The sequence below is a fragment of the Megalops cyprinoides genome, chromosome 7 (genome assembly GCF_013368585.1).
Source record: "Megalops cyprinoides isolate fMegCyp1 chromosome 7, fMegCyp1.pri, whole genome shotgun sequence".
Taxonomy (NCBI): Eukaryota; Metazoa; Chordata; class Actinopteri; order Elopiformes; family Megalopidae; genus Megalops; species Megalops cyprinoides.
In genome coordinates this window covers 11071104-11089888 of record NC_050589.1, presented here as the reverse complement: position 1 = coordinate 11089888, position 18785 = coordinate 11071104, and the positions used below count along the sequence as shown (strand labels likewise).

Sequence of the window (18785 nt, the reverse complement as noted above, 5' to 3'; positions counted from 1 at the left end):
CTAGCTCCCTTTCTCTCTCTTTCTCTATCTCTCTCTCTCTCTCTCTCTGTCCCTCTCTCCCTCTCTCTTCTGTGCTTCTCTGACACTCATTTGTTATGGGTTTGCGTTTGCCAGTGTCATTTAGAAGATTTAAAGAATGTAATCTGGTTGCACTTCACACATATACACATGATAAGAGCTCCCCAAACATTTACTGCACTCCATAAGAAATGCACCATAACCAGGACCTTGGCTGGATTACTACTGGTCCATTAATGCTTTTTAATGGAATATAATGTTGTCATGTATTACTGAATATATTTCAAAAAGCAAAGAGTGATGGTCATTACATATAGCACGTGAGGATGGCAATAATTGATAAATTTCTCTTATATATCTTTTACCCTGCATTTCAATGTAGGTTGCGCTATTGTGCACATTACACCAATGCCTTCTTACTTATGGATTAGCAATGTAGCATATTGGAAAGGAGCAGGGTGCATAACCGGTACTTAACCCAAAATTGCCTCAGTAACTATCTAGCTGTATAAACGGATAACATGTAAAAATTGTGATCTATGTAAGTCGATCTGCATAAGAGTATCTGCTCAATGACAATAATGTAATGTAGTATTTCCATATATATGTAATGTAATTATGGCATGTTTAAAATAAGTTGTGTAAATTTTAAAAACATTGTTTCGTTTCTTTCAAGAGGATATTGTCAATGAGTTGCATTTTCCACACAGACGCTCAGAGGTGCATGTGTCTTGTTTTGCTGATTTAAACACAGACAGAAGATTGCTGAAGCCCAGCTGTCAGTGAGACATCCGGTTAGTAAAGGCCACTTTGACAGCAATGACCCTGCTGCCAGTTCGAGGCACCATATGGCCCAAAAGAGGAATTAGCCTATCAGCGTGCGGCTTTGATGTGCTCTCAGCCACTAGGAGTGCAGCCCAGCAGGAAGGGAGGATCAGGCTCAATGTCACAATTTTAGCCCGTCACATGTGCTACGCTGTAGGGCAAGCAGGGACAGTTGCAGGCTGAGCATTGGAGAAGCAAGAGTATTTTCTACTTTACAGGAGCCAGAGAGAGGAAAGAGGTGAGGAGCTGGTTTCAGGTGCGTACACATTCTCTCTCTGTGTCCTGTTCTGTATGTGTCTCTCTCTGGGTTAAAGTTTGTGGCACGGAGAGTTTGGTCTGGGTTTGACCTTCCCTGAGTGTTTACAAACAAACGTCACAGCCGGGTCGGTACTGTAGCCGAGCTTTGTGAACCTGGAGTCCTTCTGCTGAAGCCTTCTGGGCCTTCAGAGTCCTAAATGATGTAAGGAACCTTAAGTGCTGTGAAGAGTTTGTTGGGAATCAGTGTTTATTAATCACTCGATTACCTTCACATTAGTCATGTCAGACCTCTAACGTAGTTTTAATGCTGTTGTGCCTGGGAGTAAATTCAGATTTAAATGTGCTGGGACAGTACTCGTGTGCCTTTAAATAACTGGTTAAACTTTGGATTCCCCATTTCTTTGCGAGTAAGGAGATCAATTCTTGTTATGTTTTCCCTGCCTCCCCGGGTTGGAGGACAGACCTAAATTGTTGTGAAAATGAAGGATTCCCACAGGCCTGCTGCAACATCACAGGTGTAAACACAGCAGGCTTTAACCTTGAGAGTGGAAGGAAAATACCTGAGCTGAACTGATTTTGTGTTTTTATGCCTGCAAATGAATGTGGTGGGGTTTGTTTAATAACAGGTACTGTTAGACCAGCCCTGTAATTTTCTCTATGAAAATAGCATGTCTGGGGAAAATGTGTTTTTTTCTGAACAAATTTGACAGAACCACGTATACCTCTACACCTCTATATATAGAAACTGTGCCATAAGCAATCAGTGCTAAGCAAGGCAGAGTAGGATAATGGAGCAGATTTATTTACAGATGTTGTGAAACCCGCATCACCTATTATGCAAATACAGGTCTGTTAACTTTAATTAATACAATTAGCACAAGACAAAGGAAAAGTCTTCTGATACGAGCTAGTTTCACTGATGCAGGTTAAATTACACCTCTCAGTGGATACCACAAATAAGCAGGTTTACTGCTCCTAACAGAGTAGAACAGGGAGAAGAACAATTAGAAGTCTGTTTTAAACCTCAGATGGTCTGTGAAAAGGCTGAATTCTTCCTGAACCAAGGTGCGTTCAGTTTCTGAACATCCAGATGGGAAATCAGGGAAATGAATCTATTTAAATAAATGAGTAATTATCAAATTCCAATTCATGGGTAACTGACTAATAGTGCCTGAATACTGGCAGTCAGCATGGTGCCACATTTAATATATTCAAGGCTGTATTGAAGCATTGTTTCATATATATTTATGAGACTGATATTTAATATTACTATTATATCAAACAAAAAGGGTAATAATATAGTATGTTTGCTTTGGACAAGGCACATTCTTTTTTTTTTTGGAAAGATTCATTAGAGTTGTATGAGGGCAGACAAGTGTGAGTCAGGCACACGAGGTATCAAGATGTGTTGCATTGCGAAATTATTCTGCTCTGGCTTTCCTCTGGTTGGACCTGTAGGCCTCCAAGGCCCTGCTTTCATCAGTTCTCACACTCCCAAGAGCCCCCCCCCCCCCCCCCACTTTTATAATAAATTCACTACATCATCCTAGCTTATATAACAGCAATACATCAGAGCTGTGGAAAGAAAAAAAATACAAAAGCTGTATGTTCCTTTTGGTTCAGAATGTCTTCTAAACAGTCACGCTCTCCACAAAGATCTTGTGGGTTTAGAACAGAGCAGAACTTGCAACACAAGCGCAGTCCGAGATTTTGATCCTTTCGAGCACAGCGCTGGCCTTCACAGTGACAAGTAATTACTACCAGCATGAGTTACCAGCCCCTGCAGAAGCATGTCAGAGATGCAATTAGGTCTTATCTGCAGCTGGCAGAGTAGGTGTGAGCGTTCTGCGTACAATGGTAGATGCATTTATCTCTCTGAGGCTCGCGCCACGTACGTTTGTGGACACGGCAGGCCATTCAGCCATCGTTGGACACATTCCCACGTCACTTCATGTCCCTATCTTTATTGACTGAGGGCATGTTGTTCCTCTTTTTTATTTGTTTGTCTAAATGGAATCAGGTGCCATTTGAGGTCCCGGAGTGTGACGCGCCTGACATTTAGAGTGACGTGCTCTGTTCCATATTTGAGCGTGCGCACGTCAGCCCCACGGCATGCTTGCAGGGGGTGTGTCATCTGACAGCGTGACTGGCGACCACAGCCCGGCGACGTGACGGAACGCAGTGAGTGGATGTAACCGATTTCGCGGAAGGAGCCGGAAGGCGGGCGCGTTCTCCTGCACCTGTCGCTCCTGTGGCAAGAGCATGGACTGTCTTTGAGCGTCACCAACAGCCACAAGCCTGCCAGGCCGTTGTTCAGCCTTCTGATGCCCTGGAGTTTTGCGTCACTGCGTCAGAATGCAGATTCATGAGTGGCTCTGATTGGCTGTTGTGTTGACCCTTGACCCCTGACCCAGACAACCGATTGGTTACAGTTGAGACACAACAGAAGCAATCCTGAAAGGGTCAGTCAGGAATAGATGTTGTTGTGTGTGCTGTATGTTCAAATCCTGAGACAATAGTCAGTCAGAAAAAAGTGTCATTGTACACACTGTGCGTCCACATCCTGAGAAAAGTCAGTCAGAAACAGATGGGAAGACAAATAATGGAAGGCAATGGAAAGGTGTTTACCACAGTGTTATGAGACAGAGCACGTCAGATGCCCTTCTCCACAGAACTCTATTTAAAAAGACAAAGAGAAAGAAAAGCCTGTGATCCAAGTGTGACAACAGATGTACTGCTTGTTAGTTTTTCCTCAAACCCCCAATACAAACTACCCAAAATGCACTCTTTTCAGCACTCTCAGGCAACTCCCAGGCCCCAAACCCCTGCCACAGTTACACACACCCACACTCCAGTGCTAATACTGCCAATTACAACTCAATCACACCCTGATTACACACCGCGCAGGTAACAATCACGCTCATAATTGCTGGTGGACGAGGACAACCCCCCCCACAAAAAAAAGCCGGGGTTGTTCTCCAAACAAGCGCCTGTGTTCCTGAACAGGGATCATGAATAATAGATGGGGTGCAGTTTGTACCCGTCTCTGCTGTTTTGTCTCCCCGGGCAGGAACACATTTAAATATCAAAAGGTACATTAGACAGGGCGCTTGCTTCATTTGCTCGGTAAACAAAACAAAACAGGTAAAAGGCACCGGGGGCCAGCCGGGACTGCAGGTGGTTGTCACGATTCATACGCGCATAAGTCACCCGATTTGATTTGCCGAACGAATTGAACTTTTGATTTTTCAATTAATCGTTTCCGGTTGCCTTCGACCCCCTGCAGTGAAGCAGGAGGGAGTACAAAGATGCCGTAACTGAAAATATGTTCGTTATCAAAACATTATGTGCATCAAACCCTTGGTAGCGTAACGCGGGTTTGATGCGCGAGCTCCTGAAGTAATTGGCACAACAACAGCGACTCTTTCAGAAGCTGCGTGGCCCAGTGAAAGAGCATGTTTCATTTGTTCTGGCTCCAGATTAGCGGCGAGAGAGCGAGAGAGGGGAAAAAAAAAAAGCTCATTCATTTTTCTTTTTCATGCTTGTAGTACATCATCTCTTTCTAGGCGTTCAACTCCAAATTATTAAATATTTTTTCACTAAAGCAAGATTGATATTTCAAATTATTTAAGTATGTCTTTGGAAAGTCCCTGCAAAGTCAAGGGTGGCCAGATGACTTTAAATCAGCTCTGTAGCTATCATTTTTTTCTTCTCTAGGATGAAAAAAGGGATTTTAGAATAAAAATGAGCAGAGGGCAACTTTAATATAACCGTGTTTTCCAAATATCTGGCCAAAGGGATTTATAAATTGCATAGAAAATCGGGTTCACCTTTCTGATACACAAGTAAGATGGCATTAGGCTAAATACAGAACACGACCAACAGCAATAAATCTATGCAATACAACTGTTCAATATATATATATGTTTGTACTGGCTGTGCACCATCGATTGTAAATACATACACACCATTATCAGTTCAATAATAAAAAATAACTAATGATGTAGCAAATTATTAATGATTGGTGGTTATTTCCATACAAATATATCTGCCCTGTACTAATATTGCTTGAAATAGAGGTCACAACCTAGCAGCCATTTAAGTTAAATTGTGTCTTTTTTCAAAACCCGGGGAAGAAGACTTTCGCTGACATTCCCCCCTGTGTGTTTCAGGTGCCGGATGATCCTGGTATTGTGCTCAAAGCTAACACCGCCCTCACTGAGACCCCCCGCGCGGCTCTGTCTCTGTTCACCAGGCTGTGCCCCAAATGGGCCTGTACCCCACCAGCGGCCTCTGCACCTCTCGCCTGGGAGGGAAGAGAGGGCGGCTGTGCCGAAAGCTGAGGTACCTCCTGGCCATCCTTAGAACCCTCCCCCATCTGACCAAACCGCCCCTGCCCCAGGAGCTCCGTAGCTGTGCTGTGCTTCCCTTAGCTCCGCCCCCCAGCTTGGTTAGGCACGCTCAGTTGAGGCACGCGAGGTCAGACGGGGGGAGCTTTAGCTGCCTTCCCAGCAGTGCCTTCTCCAGGAGAGGCCTTGAATACAAACCCTGGCTGTGTGAATCAGCTGCTAGGAGCTACTCCAACTCCAGCAGGGACAGCCTCAAAGGAGAGGCCCCCATCGGGGTTTGGGAGGAGACCAAAGGAGCGCTTCAGCTCAGCTACCTGGGGGCGCGCCTCGGGGAGTCTTTCCAGTATCTGTCCAAGCACATCAACGCCTACTTCAAAGGGGAAGAAGAGCGAGTTCAGACCCTGCCCAAGAGGGCTGGGGTTGGACATGGGGCACAGGGGTCAGTGGGAGGAAGACTGAGGCGCTCCTACAGCCAGAGACAGGCCAAAGACAAACAGGAGGGCGAGGAAGGGGAACGGAGCGTGCCTCCGGAACAGGCGCAGGTGCAGGAGGTGTTAGAGGAGCAGACATCAGCGCAGCCTCCAGCCCAGGCCCACCGAGGCATTCACCTGTTCCACATCAGCTCGCTGGCCAACAGGTTCGGGGAGAGCTACAGCTATGTGGCCCGCCACATCAACTCCGTCTTCTCTGTGGGGGGTCCGGCCTCGGAGGTCCAGAGCCAGGCACGCGAGGATGAGACGGTACTGCTGAGAACAAGGCGGAGGAGGAGAAAGACGATAAAAGTGATCAGCCAAGCGGGTCGTGTGTATAAGGTGTCTGAGAGAGAACCAGACTTTCGATCAGTGAGGGCTGAGGACTCCAGGACGGAAGAGGAGGGCCATCTTTATCTTGCCCAACGCATCAACAGCTACTTCAGCGCCAAGATGACCGACTCACCCCCAGAACCGGCGCCACAGAATAGGACGGTCATCACACCAACCAGCGCAGTGAGCCAGCAGCATTCAGGCTCCTCCCCCGGGGCTCCAGTAACCAATCAGGAGTCCCTGGCGCCCAGATCCCCCGGTCTGTTCCATATCAGTAACCTAGCAACCAGCTTCGGGGAGAGCTACGCGCAAATGGCCAACCACATCAACCAATACTTCAAAGGTCCGGAGGGCCGAGCAGAGGAGGCGGAGCTGGAGCAGGACAGGGTGGAGCTGGGGCACTGGGGGGAGGTGGGAGGCGCTGTTGATCCTCCCCAGCAGAAGCCCCTGTCCTTCATGCAGTGTCTCCTGGAGCCTCGGACGGCCATCCCAGATCTGCTGAGGAGCTACCTCCAGGGGGGCTCACAGAGCCAGATGGCTCAGCCTGCGCCCCAGGCCTTGCAAGAGGAGACCGCGTGGAGCTGCAACAACAGGCCACGGGTGAGTCGTCATGGCACTCCCAAGCCGTGCGCTCATGCCCCCCTCCGTCACAGACCAGAATGCATGAGGTGCATGGAGTCCATCAGAGGATGACAGAAAGGCACAGATATTCAACATCATGACAAGATATTCAACACAACCACTCCTCCTGACTTATTTACCTGGGAGGTTCCCGTTTATAACATATATTTTCAGCTCTCTCTGTGTTATTATGCCATAGATATTCTGTTTCAGAAAACCTACAGCTTCAGCAGTGGCCAAGGCCAAAGTCTCAGCACGAAGCACCGGGAGCTGAATGTCTATTACACGTATAGAGAAATTCTGAGACAAGACTTTAGGCTGTGCTTGTGCGTCCTTGTGCTTGGGTACCGCAGCACTGTAGATGTAACGGTGTAGCTCTAGGTCTTTAGAGCTTTGATGCCTTTTGGTATTCATATGGTGCCATCCCTCACTGCCTCGCTCCCTGCTTCCCAGCAAACTGAGCTTTAGTTTTATTAACCAAAGCAACAGACGTCAAGAATTACGAGCGGCAGGCGTGCGATGTGTCCGCATTGAAACACCGCGGTAGATTGCTCCTCCGGTACTGCGGCCTGGACCACGGCCAAGTGGAGAGCCGGCTAACAACCAGCGCTTTCAGATGCGTTCCCATAACTGTCCCAGAATGTACTGGGCCTCAGTTGGGATCACTTGAGATCCTGATCTCTCATATTCTCGAACCTGAAAGTGTGGCGTCACATGCCTACGGCTCCAGCACAGAGGCCAGAGGGTCACACTCATGCCCCCTGTCTTGTGTGAGCGTCCGTATCTTTGAACAATGGGAAGATGAGATGGAAGTAAATCTTCCTTAATAAATAAACACATGTGCTGGAGAGTGGCGCCCCGGGCAGACTGCGTCTAACAAGTCCCTCAGGTTTCCACCAATCAGAAAACATTCCAACTTCTCAAAGCAAGCCCAGCCTGACCTGAAGAAAGCACTGTTTAATTACACTGAGAAAAGGCAACTCTTTTAAGGTTTTTAATGACATATGGGCCGCACATAGCACCAGCCCACAGTAATTCTTGGCTTCCGATATATTTTTCAGACTGGTAATCCCAGCTCATTATCTCTCCTGTAGTTTTATTTCCCAATGCCAGGTTACTGACTAGAGTTTTACATACTCAAGGACACAATTCTATATTTTAGAAGGCCAGAGCTGACAGAGATCATCTTGTACCATTCTGTAAATTCGTTGATGAAATAATAATTTGGGGAATAAGAGTAAAATAACAAAGAAGTTTAACATTTTTTTCCATCTTGTGAGATGGCAGAAATTCAGCAAGCATATTATTTAACAAAGTACGTTCTTGCCACAGTCAAAAGAATACTGATTAGCTCTTTATTATATTTTGTATTTATTTATATGTATTTATATAATTTAGACTAAGTTTACAATTATAAATTACAGTCTCCTGTGTTGTTGTTATGTTTTGTTATGTACAGATAACATATCTCCTTAAAAGAGAATATTTTAGATTCTCAAAAGAATTCATTGTTAAAAAAGTATTGCTCATCATGCTTTGAGTTGTGTGAAACATTATTTATTTATCGATTTCTTATTCTTTATTTAGTTTCCAGGTTATGACCCAGAGAAACTTTGGTCTGACTAATTCATAGATTCAAACTGGGACCAAACTCTCTTTCCTTTGCCAAGAATGTACTTTTGTTGTCGTAGTAATGTTGCTGTGTCTGCACCCCCTCCTCCCTCCAAACCCACCCACTCCAAATACAGGTTTTTGGCAGGAAAGAGGCAGAGAATATGACCCGGTTTCTGGTCGGCAGAGTCCAGCAGGCTGACAACCACACTTCCCTGGCCGCCCGTATTGAGGCCCTCAACGAACATCTCATCCAGTACCCAGCATGCAAAGTGGTAGCGTGGCAGGTATCCAAGTATGCCCATAAGCAGACACCCCCCCCCTTCTTTATTTAAATTTTTTTTTCCATATTTTAGAGTAATAGTAAAGACATCATAACTATAAAATAACACAAATGAAATTATGCAGTGACCAAAAAGTGTTAAACAATTCAAAACTATCTAATATTTCAGATTCTTCAAAGTAGCCAAAATTTTTTTTTTAATTATTATTATTATTTTTTTTAAATACATACATTAGGCATTATTTTCACTATTTATATCTGTATTTAGATTTAAATGTCTTTGAATGCATGTTTCCCATCATCCTAATCAGGTGTGTGCAAACTCGACTGGTACTGTACTCAGTCAATCATTTACAGCTGCAAAATAGCCAGGTGCAGGAGGCGCCAGAGCAGCTGAACTCCCGAACTGATCCAGGGTCAGCTGCTTTGTAGCAGCTGGTGACATGGCCCATTGAAGTGCAACCTGCAGTAGTGGGTTGCATTGGAGGGATGCACACATGCAGCTGAGACAGGTCAATGGAAACTTTAGTACTGCAGATGCAGGATTTCAGGCCCACAGCAGCGCCGTCTTGAGCTGAACAAAGAGGGGGAAGGTAAGAATAGGAAACTGCTAACGGGGATGGAGGATCCATGTCTCTTTCCTTCATTTTAATCCCCTCACCAGGGGGATGTGGATATTTCCACTGTGCATTCCCACTGTTGTATTTAACAGCTTAACAGTCACTTTTGCTTTGAAAGCCCTTCCTGGGGTTGGATTTCTCAGCCCGTCCAGCACCTGAGGCGTTTGTCTTTAATTACAGGAGAGGGCTGTGCTCATCCTCCTGGGTCAGAGACGTTGCTATAGAGACAACCAAGAACTTCAAGGTGCCATAAGAGAGGCCTTGGCTCTGATTGGCTATGTGGATTCAGTCAAAGGTCGCGGGATAAGGATTCTTTCCATCGATGGTGGAGGCACAAGGTACGGTAGATCCTAAACATCAACAGTTACATTTGTAAATGACCATACGTATGCAAAATGTATATGACTATGTACACACAAAAGTGTACTGTACGTGCATAGCACTGTGGAGATGTTTTTCTAGGTATTATGATGCCTGTATATTTTTTTCCAATACAGAGTTAGTAAATGGAGGAAAATTGCAAAAATAATCCAGATTTATAGCTTTGTGACAATTCAGATAGCGGTTTGTCTTCATATAGTGTAGGACTGTTATTTTTCTCTATATGCCAGTTTTAGATAAGAGCTGTCATTAATCTAAGTGTGGTTTGGACGTCACAATTTCTCATAATAATACAGTTTCACAATACAAAAAATCATTTAAAATGACATATGCAACTGACACAAATGACATCACAAATGATGTAGCTTGGAACTGAATAAACTTAATCAGAACTTATATATTAAACTGGCTTTGCAAAGCAGCAAAAGACCATGAGGGCAATAAACAGTTTCAAGGAAAGTGGTGTACCCAAAACAAACACCTTGGAGAAAAAATGTAAATCAATGGAGAGAAATCTGAAGTGGTCTTCTCCAGAACACTTTTCACTTACCTAATTATTGCACATCTGTCACACCCTAAGCCTTATCCAGTCACTGTTGTCCATGCGTCCAAGGGGTAAAGTCAGAAACCGTGGGCCGGAGCTACTATTTCATACATTCCACTACTACGCCAGCAGGAGGTTTAACATGCTGGTGTAGAGTATGCACGTCAGAACTTTGCCCAGCGGTTGTCAAAATAAATAAAATCCTCTGTCTGGGGGGATGGATACATGAAAATATAATTTTGCCGATTAGCATACGTGTGAATACCCAGAGGATTGCAGGTGCATCTCGAACAGGCCAGCATGTGAATGCAGAGGTAGATGGGCAGATATGGATCTTTGTTATTCACTTGCCTCCGATCACGTCCCGCAGTCTCTCTCCCTCCAGGGCACGCTGTCTGCAACAGATGCCTTGAAAGAAGGAAAAAAGGTGGTTATAGAATGGACAGGAAGAAAATACATCAAAGTTCTGCAAGAGGCTTTTTTGGTTGAGGTACACCTGCAGACATGTAATTCATTTTGACTGAATCATTCTGGGGTGGGTGATTTGGATAAGATTGTTATGCAGTTTCGTTCCCTCATTTTTTGCTCACAGGAAAAATACGCTTGAGCTAAGGTTGCTGGAGATAAAACAGAATGCATTTCTTTTTGGGGGGGGGGGTGCATAAGAAGCAATAATTTTACAGCATCACTGTTGAAGTCCATCCATCATTTCATTTCCTGTGAATGGAGGAGCATTTCTGAAAGCTGTACCTGAACTCCGAGTCTGACATGAAAGAGATCTGGAGGAAGGGCTTAATGGTGGATGGTGGTCCTGTCTTATTGGCAAAGGAGTGTAGATGCATGCTGAATTATTTACAGAGCAGGTAAAAACAGAAGAGGGGACAGAGATGAAAGACAGGAATTTGTATGGAAAGGTATCTGCAGGAGGATGGCTGTTCGGCTGCTTATGACAGCTTTACGCGCATTTGTCAGCTTTTTATGGCCGTTTCCCTGATTATTCGATTTGCGGAGGCAGTGAAACAGCGGGCTGACGGCTCCAGCGGGTCCCGTCTCCGCACCAGCACTCTCAGCGAGCTGTCGGTTTAACGATACATCACGGAGATTACCGCAAGGCCTCTCTCTCCTCAATATGTTCCTCCCACACCCACGCCTTCTGACTGCTATACCCAACCCCCCAACCTGTGCAACAAAAAATCAATCACTCGATCAATCAATCTATCCAACCATTCATGAATCAATCAGTCAATCAATCCACCTGCCAATCAACCACTCAAACAGCCAAGCAAAATCGTACAAGTATGTAACATAGAAATAGTCACAGGGTGTTTCGTAGAAGGCGTTCCTTTTGAGGTCACAGCAGATACAACAGCTTAAAAGAACAGCAATGAGAAAAGGAAAATAACAACAATTGAATAAAATGATCAGTTATTAACAGCTGAGGTTCCCCGCATGGCTCCAAGGTAATGCAAGGGCTCAGGCTGGTGTGGGTTGGCATCTGACAGAGAGGGCCCAGTGACAGAGGGAGGGTGGAGATGAGTAAGAGGCTGATATCAGGGGTGTCAGAGGCTGACAGCTTCCATAACCCAGCCCACACCACAGTCCCAGGAGGGAGCCCGGCTGGCACCAGCTAGCATAGGTAGCATAGCCGTGGGTAAAAATACTCTTTTAGCCAGTCAGTCACTGGCCCACTTCCACCAGGTCCACAGGCCAGCATCCATGACCCAGCCCATTCCCAGAAGGGACTCCTGGCAGCAGCTAGAACAGGTTGCGTAGCCGTGAGTAAAAATACTCTCAGTCAGCCAGTCATTGGCCCACTTCCACCAGGTCTGTCCAGCAAATAGAGTCCCAAAACAGAGGTGGCATGCTCACATCACACGTTGGTTCCTAGCATTAGCAGTGACGACAGTTGGTTCCTGACAGTGGCCGAACTGGTCAGAGGGGGTTGGAATGATCAGGCCGCGTGTGGGGCGGCGGCAGCGTTTTTTCTGCAGCGAACCCAGTATCACCAGCAGCGGTTTTGATTAATCGCATGCTCCGGCGCATTTCTCTCCCTCGCAGAGGGGTCGTGCCACTGCAGGTCCTGAAGCGGCTGGAGGCGGCGACGGGGAGGCAGGTGCACCAGCTGTTCGACTACGTGTGCGGCGTGAGCACAGGTGAGCAGCGGCCGCAGGGGTGCGCCCGCTTTGCAGCTGTCCTTCCTGCGGGGCGCGGCTGAGCTTGCATTTTCTACACCCAATTAATACGAGCAGGGAGTCTGCTGAGGCAGGGCTGGGAAAGGGCACTGTGCAAAGGACGGAACACCTGCGTCTGCAGCCTCTGCTTAAAAAAGCCCCGGTCTCTGACCATTTCACTACACTGCTGCTCAGCACTGCTTGCTATGCGCTACCACCTTCCTGCTTACATCTCTGACCTCTAGTAGTGACCCTGTTGACCCAGCTGGCATTCTCGGTGGGGGGCCAGATGACTGTCACGTCTCGTAGTAGGAATATTAAATATATCCAGTGTGAAAGATTCTATTTGTGGATTGTGCCGCGTGTCATAATAGAATCGGCGCTGCACTTGGCGAGGTTCCGTTTGAGATTTTTGTGCTAATTTAATCCTACGATTCAGAGCGCAGTCCTTCGTTTGTTGATTTTGTTTGACAGAGGTTTCTGCCTTTCTTGATTTGATATGTGGCCTTTGGGATGATGTAGCCTGTTTCCAATACAAGCTAGCTGTATGTGTTTCGTTTTCTGTCAGTCACATGCCCTGTGACTGTCTATCAACATTTGCTGGCTGTTGCTTTGTTTCCTTTAATTTTATATTGTATGTTTGTCTTTCTGTCCGTTCATCTGTCTGTTGGTATACCTATATTTGTATGTTTGTCCATGTATCTGTCTGTGTGTGTGTCTCTGTCCTTCTCTATACTCAATTATCTATGTGTTTGTCTCCCTGTATGTGTGGTTCTATCTGCCTGTCTTCTTACCTGCATGTCTATCTGTCTGTCTGTCTGTCTGTCTCAGGAGCAGTCCTAGCCTTCATGCTAGCATTGGCCCGTATCTCTCTCGAGGAGTGTGAGGAGTTGTACCTTCGTTTCGGGTCAGACATTTTCCGGCAGAACCCCTTTGTTGGCACAGTGAAGATGGGCTGGACCCACTCCTACTACAACACCGCCACATGGGAAGGGCTGCTGAGGTACGAGCCACCGGAGGGCGCCATCACACCCACACTGCAGGAACTGACTGCATATAGTGAACTGAGAATATGCAGGGGTTATATTAGTCTGTCCACAGTACAGGCCTCCAGTGTTTTTCTATGAGCCTGTACTGGTGAACCCAGTGTGGGCAACAGTACTACTGCCTGTTCAAAGGGAGTGCTGGGTGGAAATATCAGAGTTCTGAGGGCGCTGAAATGCCCATTTGCATTGCATTGGTGCAGTTGGTCCTGTAGGGGGCACAGGGCCCGGAGGAGGGTTGAGGGGAAGAGGAAGAAAGGCTCCAGAAACAGTCACTCGGGACACAGCAGAGCAGTGGGTGAGGGTTACATCCTCCTGACCTCTGTCTGTGCTGTACATAAACAAGCTCTCGGCAGAAGTGTCCAGTCAGCGTGTTTTTGTGATCCGCAGGAAGATGATGAGTGACAAAGTGTTGATTAAGACTGCAAGGGACCCACAGAGTCCAAAGGTAAGAAGGGAGTCCCCTCATTGACGCTAATGATGGTGATGATGATGATGATCCCATCATGACCATCATCATCACCATCACCATCATCATCATCATAATAAAATGCTAGTCTTGCCCTCCAGTATATGGGCATCTGGAGAACGAAGCCGGTCTGGTTTGTATTTCTGCAGAGTTTGCTGTCTTTAATCTCAGACTTCTTCTTAAGTTCCTCTTTCAGTTTTGGTATGAACAATCTCATGGTGTTTAAGGGCATCTTGAATATTTCTCTGGAAACCATAATCCCAGCAGGCCGGGCTTATGTGTCAAATTCTTTTGCAAGGGCTATCTGTTTACTGTGGCCAACCAAACACCCTGCGTAAATGTGATTTTTGGCTTATTGTCATGTGACACAGAAGTTACAGTGAGTCTGTACAATTCTACCATTATTTATTAATTGTAAAATTGATATCAATACTCACAAATTCATTTAAAATTAAAACAAAATATCACATGGGAATGGCTCATCGGAATTGTAATTGAGAGATGGATTAATATTTCAACTGAGAGAATGAATTAAAATCAGAAGAATGAATCAAAGAATCAATGATGTGTTCACAATATAAATACAGAACATAAAAACACTGGGGCAGATACTGTATAATTGTATTGTAAAGTTAAAATGCATTTTAATCTCTCACTTATGAATTCAAAACGTTTTTAAAACACTGCTGAAAATATCTTTATCATTTGTGTAAGTGATTTTACTAATGTACTTGTACTTCTTTGATGCAGAATAATCATTTGATCCAGAGTCATTGGTATGCAGTTCTGAAATCCATTTAATATTGTGCAGAATAAATCCAATTGACCCAGCAAAAAAGGATCAAACAGCTGGTTCTCATGTACAAGTATGCTTTCGGGTATAGCACTAATGATGGCAAGGAAATTCATTTCAAAATCCGAATTTCCCAAGATTTCCTACAATAACAGTGTGGAGGCGGGCAGAGTTCAGGGATAGACTGGATGGTCATTGGTTCAATTCCCGCCCACTCCTCCCTGTGGGTTCCTGACTGCATGATTCTGGTTGAGTAGGTGTCGGCCGTCAGCGCCGTGGTGAACTGGGGGACCACGCCCAAGCCCTTCATCTTCCGAAACTACAACCACGCCCCGGGTCGCCTCAGCCGCTACGCAGGGGCTTCTGGGTACCAACTCTGGCAAGCTGTGCGGGCATCGTCTGCCGCCCCAGGGTACTTCCAGGAGTTTCCCCTCCAGAGTGACATACACCAGGTACAGACACGCCCATGTCAGGGGCTAGGAGTTTCTGCTTCACAGTGACACACCCAAGCTAGAGGTTGATATCTGCTCAGTAATCTATGCGGGAGCTCTGTCTGAGTGAAACTCTCTGTCTCCCCCTGCAGGATGGGGGCCTCATTCTTAACAACCCCTGCGCCTTGGCCATTCATGAGAGCCGCCTGCTCTGGCCCACCCAGCCCTTCCAGTGTGTGCTGTCGCTAGGTACCGGTCGCTACGACAGCGCCAAGAGGGGCCCGGCCACCTCCACCAGCCTGCGTGCCAAAATCAGCAACCTGATCAGCAGTGCCACGGACACAGAGGGTGAGTGGTTAAGGGGCTGCAATGGTAATCAGATGGTTGTCTGTTTGAATGCTAGTTGGAACACCAATGTACCACTAAGTGAGGTACCTATTTTAGGTACCTAGCATCATGCAAGCCTTAACTGAGCATAGTGAGGGCTTCTGTCTGTGTGCTGCCATTTCATAATTGGTTGTTTTAATTTAATTAATGCTGTTTTTGTATGGCTGTCTTAAATATCAACTGTGGTCATCTGCCCATCACATGATCATATGATCTAATCTAATATGATCTAACACACACACCATGCACATGAATCATTTCACGCATACATACGCAATGCACACACACACACACACACACACACACCACCACCACCACCACCACCACCACCACTACCACCATCACTCTCCCGTTCGTTCTCTAAGTCACATCTGCTCCTGCCAACACTGGCACTCGTCCTCAGAGTATCCCGGCTAAGCCTGCCCCCTCCTATCTGACTGTATCCGCATATCACTTCAGTGGAGGTTCCCGTGCAGGCCAGCCTGTCTGAGAGCCTGTCTCTGCGCACAGTGAAACAGGGTGCGGCATAGAGCGTGGTGCCACATTGCTCTTTCCCAGTGCCTGTCTCTCCCTCTGTCACCTGATGGGTCCGCACACAGGCCATTAACTATGACTGACGTGTGAAATAAACCCTGCCGGATTAATGACAGAGATGCTTACAGCTGGAACACTCACAGCAAACCTCAATCTGTACCGCTGTTTCTGCCCCATCCCTCAGAAGTGATGCAAAAATGAAATGTGTGAAAGTCTTTTTCCATGTGTCCAAGGTGTACAAGTGCAGATGTCTGCTTTGTGGCAGACCTTGTGCATCTTAGGCCACAAAACCAGCAGCGCAGCCGACCTTAAATGTAGTTTTTGCGCCTCCATCTTACTCTGTGGTTGGTGGGAGTTTGATTACAGCTGCCCAGCATCTTTGGTACCTGTTGAGGGAGAGGGTTTCTGCTCCAGTTGTTGAATCGCACTGACCCAAATCTGCCTGCAGGCATTGCTTGACTGGGAAGCAATCACTGCTCATTAAATGCAATCAGAACAGATGAATTAAACCATTAAATTGGGGAAATCCAGCTGTTTTAATCCAGGTGTGAAATGAGATAACAGGAAATAACAGCCATTAGTCCTGTTCTGAAGGGATACAGAGGCTGGGTATCAAAATTAGAATGCAGTCTGGGGATTCACATTTTAATCGGGTACTGTCTCCTTCATGCAATGAGCACAGATAGAACTATCAGCGTCACCCGGGTGTTGACATTTACCATGTTTCTGATTGGTGTTTCTATGAGGAAACAGTGTAATGTGTTCACTCAATGTAAGCGAGTATTTATGTATTCACTGCCACACCAAAGCCACATCAGAACAGAAATCCACATGTCCATATCAATACAGAAGTTCAAACTGTAGACAAAGTTGTAACACAGTGATCTTTAAAGAAGTAAAGTATATTAATTTAACGCTTATACTCCCAAAGCTGAACATCCAAGGGCTAACTTTCACATTTAACTTGTGAATTACACAGATCAAAGTGAACTAAATGAGTAACACATCTTTCATGTTGTGCAAAAACATGAATTTGCCATATCTCATTAGATCACTTGGTCATCACTATCTTATTTCCCATCATGCTCTGATGAGGCCAGATTTATGCCTGCAGGTAAATGATGCTGAGGACCACCGCTGTAAGGCATCTCAGATGGACACAGTAAGCTGAGTTAGGTACTCAGTCAAACCTTCCTACACACACACACACACACACACACACACACACACATAGCAGACATGTGTCTCGTGTTTATGACATCACTACTTACCCCCTCAGGTGTGCACACCCTTCTTGACGACCTGATGTCAGCCGACGTCTACTTCCGCTTCAACCCCATGCTGAGCGCTGAGGTGTCCCTGGATGAGAGCCGCCCCAATGCGCTGGAGTTACTGAGGTCCGACACGGAGCTCTACCTGGACCGGAACCAGCACAAAATGGAGCGGCTGTGCAAGGTGCTGGGCCCAGAGCGCAGAGCCTTGCAGCTCACGGGGGACTGGATCGGGGAGCGGGCCTGGGAGCTCCGGCAGCGCTGGTCCTGAGTTCTGCACGGGAACCAAGAACCAGAATCAGAGCCAGAGCCAGTACCAGAACCAGAACCAGAGCCGCAGTTCACCAACAGCACTCCTCATGGTGTAGATCAGCCACCTGCTAAGACATGGTGGCCTGTGGTAGATTACTCAAAGCACACTGCCCTCAGGCTTAGTGTAATGGCATTATTGGACAGAGAGGGGGCAGCACTGAGACAGACAAGCTTCTGGATGATTGAGTAGAGCTTGTTGGGCCAAATACAACATAGACCTTAAATTCATCAGAAAATTCAGATGAAAATCAATCATAAAAAATATGATTAAACTTAGAACCCCCTATGCCCGCCACTGGCTATTAACATTAAGTTTTGGTTTTGGTTTTGAGTTTCTATCAAGTGTCTGACACTTTGTCACATTTTACTAAAATCGCTCCAATATAATGAAAATAACATTATGAATGTATGAATGTAATGAAAAATGCAAGCACTTTAATTTACACTGGATATTGTTCTCTGAATAAGTCATCATCATCATCATCACCATCATCATCATCATCATATACCTCATCATACCCTCCTCACATGGAACACGTGTTTTGTCACATTTGTCTGGAATAAAGTGCATGATTTTAACATTGTAATATAATACCAGACCTCAGAGCTGTGAATGTAATCTTCTGTACTGTATCATGCTATAAAAGCTGCTTTAGACTTCTACTTTAATTATATGATGCAGCATTAATGTATATGATGCTGTGTGCACATGTAAGCTGGACTTTAAAAATCACTGGAAGATTGTATGGATCTATATTTTGGTATTTTGGTATGAATAATAAACTGTTCATTTGTATCCTTCTGTGTGTGTCGATGTGAGATGAGGTGACATGCATTGATTGAAGCGATATTGTCATCCAGTGTGATGCATGGTTGCTGTGCATCATTTCATGTAGCATAGTGCCCCCAAAATGTGACTGAATTATGGCTGAAACACGCACATCCATCTGCCCGCCTGGAGAAGCAGAGCGTTCTGAAATGTATCCAAACTGCCGAATGCTCTGCGCACCGAGACAAGGCCAACACGCATGGCGCACTTTGTCAGCGCCACGTCAGGTACG

General features: G+C 45.9%; 1 protein-coding gene across 3 annotated transcripts; it reads left to right on the top strand.

Annotated features, from left to right (window-relative positions):
- The first annotated feature begins 975 nt into the window (after window positions 1–975).
- Window positions 976–18520, top strand: LOC118780585 (calcium-independent phospholipase A2-gamma-like). 3 transcript variants are annotated; one of them, XM_036533168.1, is made up of 11 exons: window positions 976–1099; window positions 5274–6853; window positions 8623–8772; window positions 9569–9726; window positions 12372–12466; window positions 13316–13487; window positions 13918–13975; window positions 15047–15241; window positions 15373–15568; window positions 17421–17698; window positions 17736–18520. In XM_036533168.1, exons 2-10 carry the CDS (start codon window positions 5369–5371, stop codon window positions 17681–17683), a joined length of 2772 nt encoding a protein of 923 aa, XP_036389061.1. In that variant the 5' UTR covers window positions 976–1099; window positions 5274–5368; the 3' UTR covers window positions 17684–17698; window positions 17736–18520. The 3 variants fall into 3 exon arrangements, with proteins under 3 accessions (XP_036389061.1, XP_036389063.1, XP_036389060.1); XM_036533170.1 differs by having other exon boundaries at window positions 13319–13487; window positions 17421–18520; XM_036533167.1 differs by having other exon boundaries at window positions 17421–18520.
- Window positions 18521–18785: the final 265 nt, after the last annotated feature.